Source organism: Salvelinus sp. IW2-2015, linkage group LG23, assembly GCF_002910315.2.
Source record: "Salvelinus sp. IW2-2015 linkage group LG23, ASM291031v2, whole genome shotgun sequence".
Lineage (NCBI taxonomy): Eukaryota > Metazoa > Chordata > Actinopteri > Salmoniformes > Salmonidae > Salvelinus > Salvelinus sp. IW2-2015.
In genome coordinates, this window is record NC_036863.1 from 31,282,466 (window position 1) to 31,288,465 (window position 6,000).

The following is a 6,000-nucleotide window of genomic DNA, read 5'->3' on the forward strand; positions in this document are numbered from 1 at the left end:
AAACATATGGGACTGAAATATGTTAAACATATGCTGTACAAACTTAGGTACAATGGTTGTTTTCTGATTATGACTAAGTGCAAAATAGTGCAAATATCACTGTTTATATGTTTTTTTTGCCTCAACAGGATGACGCCTAAAATTGGATTCCCATGGAGTGAAATCAGGAATATTTCCTTCAACGACAAGAAGTTTGTCATCAAACCCATTGACAAAAAAGCACCAGTATGTACCACCTCTCTATACTCATCCATAGTTTATAAGATTATACAGTATCTCCTAGGGACAAAAAATAATTATTGTTGCCATAATTATATTTAGAAAGATTACTGGTATGGACTGGTCTCATAGATCAGACATAACATAGTAAACATACATCTCGGACACTGTAATTAGTATATGTTACATTTGGTATGGTTACATAAGTTACTTGAGGAAAAAACGAATGTCTAGCAACCCAAAGGTTGCATGTTCGAATCTCATCAAAGACAACTTTAGCTACTTAGCTACTACTTTTTAGCTACTTAGCATGTTCCCCTAATCTTAACCCTTTTAGCTAACCCTTTACCCTAACCTTAACCTAACTCCTACCCCTAACCCTAGCGCCAGCTAATGTTAGCGTTAGCCACCTAGCTAACATTGGCCACAAACAAATGGAATTCTTAACATATACATTTAGCAAATTTGTAACATATTGTACATTTTGGAAATTCGTAACATATTGTACGAATTGCAATTCGTTACATATTATACAAAATGGATGATGGACATCCACAATTTAATACATACCATACAGAATGTAACAATTCATACTAAATGGAGTGTCTGAGATTTATGTATAAAATAATACGAAATGCTCTGAGACCACGTTGGATAGTCAACACATGCTTTCTCTTCTAGGACTTTGTATTCTATGCTCACGACTGCGTATCAACAAGCGCATCCTGGCACTTTGCATGGGCAACCATGAGCTGTATATGCGTCGCCGCAAACCAGACACCATCGAGGTACAGCAGATGAAGGCCCAGGCCAGAGAGGAGAAGAACCACAAGAAGATGGAGAGGTCAGTGTCACCACCACCACACACTCAGCTACTGCTAACATGAGTCTATTTCAAGACATCAGACCTTTGGTTACTCCTGCCTCTGTATTTGTGTCATCCTTGTACAAGCCCAACAGCAATGCTCAAAAGAAAGCTGAACATGAAGGGCATTTGTGCATCAATTGATAGTTTCGAAGATTAAAATCAGCAGACTGTTGTGGGTGTCAACTGGTGGCCACTGGCCACACATGAGGGTCTTTGTTATGAGTGGATTTTTCTTAGAAAGTAGCCATCAGAACAATGACAGATCTATTTAGCTAATGTTTAGGTTGGCCTATTGTCTGATAAAGAAGGCTTGACAATGTTAGGAAGTTGTCCATGTTCCCTCCCTTCTATAACCCTGTTTACTCTACGGCCTCTGTCCACCAGGGCATGCTGGAGAATGAAAAGAAGAAGAGAGAACTTGCTGAAAATGAAAAGGAAAAGATTGAAAAGGAGAAGGAGGAGCTTATGGAGAGACTGAAACAGATTGAGGAACAGACAAAAAAAGCTCAGCAAGGTTGGAACACCCTATTTCTGTAGTATGAACAAACTATTATCTTTACTCTTAAAGCTAGGAGTCTTATAAGTGTGGTTGTTCATAGCTTTTTATTGATTGTTGTCGAAATACACAAGTTGTGTGTGTTCACCAATACAATGTAAAGCACTGTAAGGCCTAATTTAACCTTTAGTCTTGTTGAGGTAAAACATATTTCTCAGAGAGATTAATGAAGCCCTAGCTACAGTACACGTAATTCATTCAGTCTATTATCTCATTACTGTGTGTGCAGAGTTGGAGGAGCAGACACGGAGGGCCCTGGAGTTGGAGCAGGAGAGGAAGGGTGCTCAGGAGGAGGCGGAGCGTCTGGAGAAGGAACGCAGGATGGCTGAGGAGGCCAAGACCGCCCTGCTCCAGCAGTCTGAGAACCAGATGAAGAACCAGGAACACTTGGTGAGTTACACACACACATTAATGAACACCACACGCAGTGTCAGCACGTAGCATTGTGCTACAGAGTGATGAGCTGAGTAAAGTGATGATTATTAATTACTGTAGTTCATTCATTGGAATATAACACATCAATTATTATTTGTATTGTATAGAAACATGTATTATCATGATAGTTCATATTATTATCTAGAAATTGTGAAATGTACGAAAATCATTGTTTAACTTCTAGCTTTCTAACTGTGGTAGTCTTCACATGGTTTGGAAATTAAAATAAGCTAACATCTGTTGAAACTTTCAAATCCAAATTCATGGAAAGAAAGTGAAAATAAAAAAATTGTTTCCACAGGCCACGGAACTGGCTGAGCTGACCTCAAAGATCTCCTTACTGGAGGACGCCAAGCAGAAAAAGGAGGATGAGGCAACGCAGTGGCAACAGAAGGTGTGGTCTCAGCTACTGCTCTCTTCATTCACCTCCCCACCTTCTCAAATGGTTTAGTCCCATGTGTCATTAAACTATAGTCAATGTTACAGTAATTCATCCATTAGAAAAAAGTAAAAATTAGGATGAACCATAGCCTAACATTAAGCTTAGCCCTGATTTGCTGTTCTGAAGTTATAGCAGTTGGGCACTGTTTGTTTTAAGATACGATACTTAGACTCCTCTGGTGCAGGGCATGGCTCCATAGGAAGGCCGCTCCTCTCCTCCCTGTGGGCATGGTGACTCATGCTGTGGTGTGGGCCTGGTTGTAAAGGGGAGGGTTCTCTGTCTTTACGTTAGGGAAATCCTGTTTGCCTGGGAGGATATCTTTCCCCATTGTGCTTTTTTCCCTATTTTAGCATTTGAAAGAAAGCAAATCTAAATGGCAGGTCCCAAATGTCCTGTGATTGTGCTGTCTAGAACAAACCCATTTTCATGCGATGGATTTATGATCTTAGACTGTCACTGATTGGTGCACCTGTCACCCAGGGAATGAATGTACATTTTGGGTCCATTAGGACTGTAGAATCTTATGGACGTCATATTTCTTCTGCCAGGGGGCAACAGCAGATGGCGCCGCCAGAGAGGGTCGCCTCGCTTCTAGTCCTTACGAAACTATGCAGTATTTTGTTTTTTAATGTTTTATTTCTTACATTGTTAGCCCAGAAAATTGTACGTTTTATTACATACAGCCGGGAAGATCTGTTTGATATCAAAGCGACGTCAACTTACCAACATTACGACCAGGAATATGACTATCCCGAAGCGGATCCTTTGTTCGCACCACCACCCAGAGCATTTGATGTGATCCTAGAGGCAACGTTGCCGCAGAAGAGGTAAACCGAGCGGCCTCCTGGTCAGACTTCGGAGGTGTGCACTCCACCCACCGCTTCTGAGTATATTACTCGCCAATGTCCAGTCTCTAGATAACAAGGTGGACGAAATTAGGGTAAGGGTTGCTTTCCAGAGAGACATCAGGGATTGTAACATACTCTGTTTCACAGAAACATGGCTCTCTCGAGATATGTTGTCGGAGTCGGTACAGCCACCGGGATTCTTTATGCGTCGCAACGACAGAAATAAAGATCTCTCTGGGAAGAAGGGCGGGGGTCTATGCTTCATGATTAACGATTCATGGTGTAACATAACAACATACAGGAACCCAAGTCCTTTTGTTCACCTAACCTAGAATTCCTCACAATCAATGCGACCATATTATCCCAAGAGAATTCTCGTCGGTTATTGTCACGCCGGGTATCACCCGGGTATCACCGATTGCGTCGTCTGTGGACCTATTGGTTGGTAAGCAAATTGGAGTGGGTCTAGGGTGTCAGGTAGGGTGGAGGTGATATGGTCCTTGACTAGTCTCTCAAAGCACTTCATGATGACGGAAGTGAGTGCTACGGGGCGGTAGTCGTTTAGCTCAGTTACCTTAGCTTTCTTGGGAACAGGAACAATGGTGGCCCTCTTGAAGCATGTGGGAACAGCAGCCTGGTATAAGGAATGATTGAATATGTCCGTAAACACACCAGCCAGCTGGTCTGCGCATGCTCTGAGGACGCGGCTGGGAATGCCGTCTGGGCCTGCAGCCATGCGAGGGTTAACACGTTTAAATGTTTTACTCACCTCGGCTGCAGTGAAGGAGAGCCCGCAGGTTTGGTAGCTGTCCGTGTCAGTGGCACTGTATTGTCCTCAGACGAGCAAAAAAGTGATTTAGTCTGTCTGGGAGCAGAGACATCCTGGTCCGCGACGGGGATGGTTTTCTTTTTATAATCCGTGATTGACTGTATTGATTGATATTCCTTCTCCTGAATCAGTTCATACATACCATGAGTCATTAACATTTGTGGCTGCCCCCCTTAGGCCTGCATGGTGCAGGAGGACCTGGAGAAGACCAAAGAGGAGCTGAACAGCAAAATAATGGCATCACACATACAGGAGCCTATGCAGGCCGAGAACGAGCATGACGAGAACGACGAGACCAGCGACCAGGCCAGTGCCGAGTTCACGGGCGGCATCTCCTACAAAGACCGCAGCGAGGAGGAGCGTATGACCGAAGCCGAGAAGAACGAGCGRGTGCAGCAACACCTGCTGGTGAGTGAGGGTTGCATCACTCTTTGTGATATTGTAGAGATTACAAGAATGGGGCCTATAAACATGTCCCGGTATGCCTGTGTTGTTGTGTGAGCCGTAGTGAGACTTGGCAGTAATGTTATCTTTCCTCTWKCAGGCTTTGAGCTCGGAGTTGGCCATCGCTCGAGATGAGACCAAGAAAACCGCAAATGACATCATCCATGCGGATAATGTGAAAGCGGGACGGGACAAGTACAAGACCCTCCGGCAGATTCGGTCGGGCAACACCAAGCAGCGTATAGACGAGTTTGAGTGTATGTGATGTATCTTGTTTGCAACTACTATAACCCCCACAGCGGTGCCATACTTGGTCCATTCATTCTAGACTGCAGACCTGCCTCACACAAGCTACAGTGCCTTTTACCCAAACAAGACCAGAATACATATCAAAAAGCAACAAAAAAAAGTACAGCAAAATGTATATGAATAATGGTGCACAAATCACATTACAAGTAATGTTATTCAGAATTATGAAATAAGTGGATGTATCAGGGACATTTTTTTATAGAAGAATGTTTTAAAGTGAATACAATTTGATAATACATTTTTCCAGCCTTTGAATTTGGGTTATAGATGGAGCGTGTTTTTATTGACTATAATTTAGTTATTTTTGTGATTCATCTCTCACACTGTTTTAAACTAAAAATGAACAAAACAACTCAATGCAGGACAGCTGCAATTACGTTATGGTTGGCCACATTTTAGGTGTCATTATTTCAGAGCAGGTTTGTTTGTTTTGAAGTGGACCTATTACTGTAAGCATTTTCCACAAATTAAGAGAACATCAAACTGTAATTAGATTTTAGTTTTTTATTATATTCTAATCTTAGGCATTTAAAGAGATTGTTGTCTTTCTAAGAGAAGGACATCTTTGTTTGGAAACTCAACAGTATTACTTTTACATAAGATTTTATTAAGTCCATATGAAATAAGCGCTGGAATACCACATGTTCCATTTTCAGAGAGACACATACCTCTGAATGACTCTTTATAGACCAAGTGTATCTGCTATTCCATATAGCCATGCACACTAGTAGCTACCATGATTAGGAGTTTCTTTTTGTATATCAATCCTTTGCTAAATATTTTATTATATGGAATTTGAAGAAATATGGTTCTAAGGCCTGCCTTGAAGGATTTATTTTGTAATTTGGATTTTTCAATAAAACAGGTTGATGTGTAAAAAGATGGATGTCTTATGAAATGTAAAGTTGTCTGCATGCTTCCCATCCGAAACAGTTCAAAATAGTTTGTGTATATATTATGACGACATGTTGTGACGTTTTGGTCTTCTGCAATGTTTGTTTTTTGGGCTGTTCGTGAACACAATTTTWGTTTCTTGAGGTAAACTGAAAT

The 6,000-nt window shown here is 41.6% G+C and overlaps 1 protein-coding gene across 1 annotated transcript in view; it reads left to right on the forward strand.

Annotated features, from left to right (window-relative positions):
• Window positions 1-5,597, forward strand: part of LOC111950434 (moesin-like) — a 35,165-nt gene extending 29,568 nt beyond the window's left edge. The window contains 8 exon segments of the mRNA XM_023968016.2: window positions 129-225; window positions 901-916; window positions 919-1,067; window positions 1,472-1,601; window positions 1,873-2,033; window positions 2,380-2,472; window positions 4,375-4,605; window positions 4,742-5,597. Of these exon segments, the coding sequence (XP_023823784.1) occupies window positions 129-225; window positions 901-916; window positions 919-1,067; window positions 1,472-1,601; window positions 1,873-2,033; window positions 2,380-2,472; window positions 4,375-4,605; window positions 4,742-4,906 (1,042 nt within the window). The 3' untranslated portion in view covers window positions 4,907-5,597.
• Window positions 5,598-6,000: the final 403 nt, after the last annotated feature.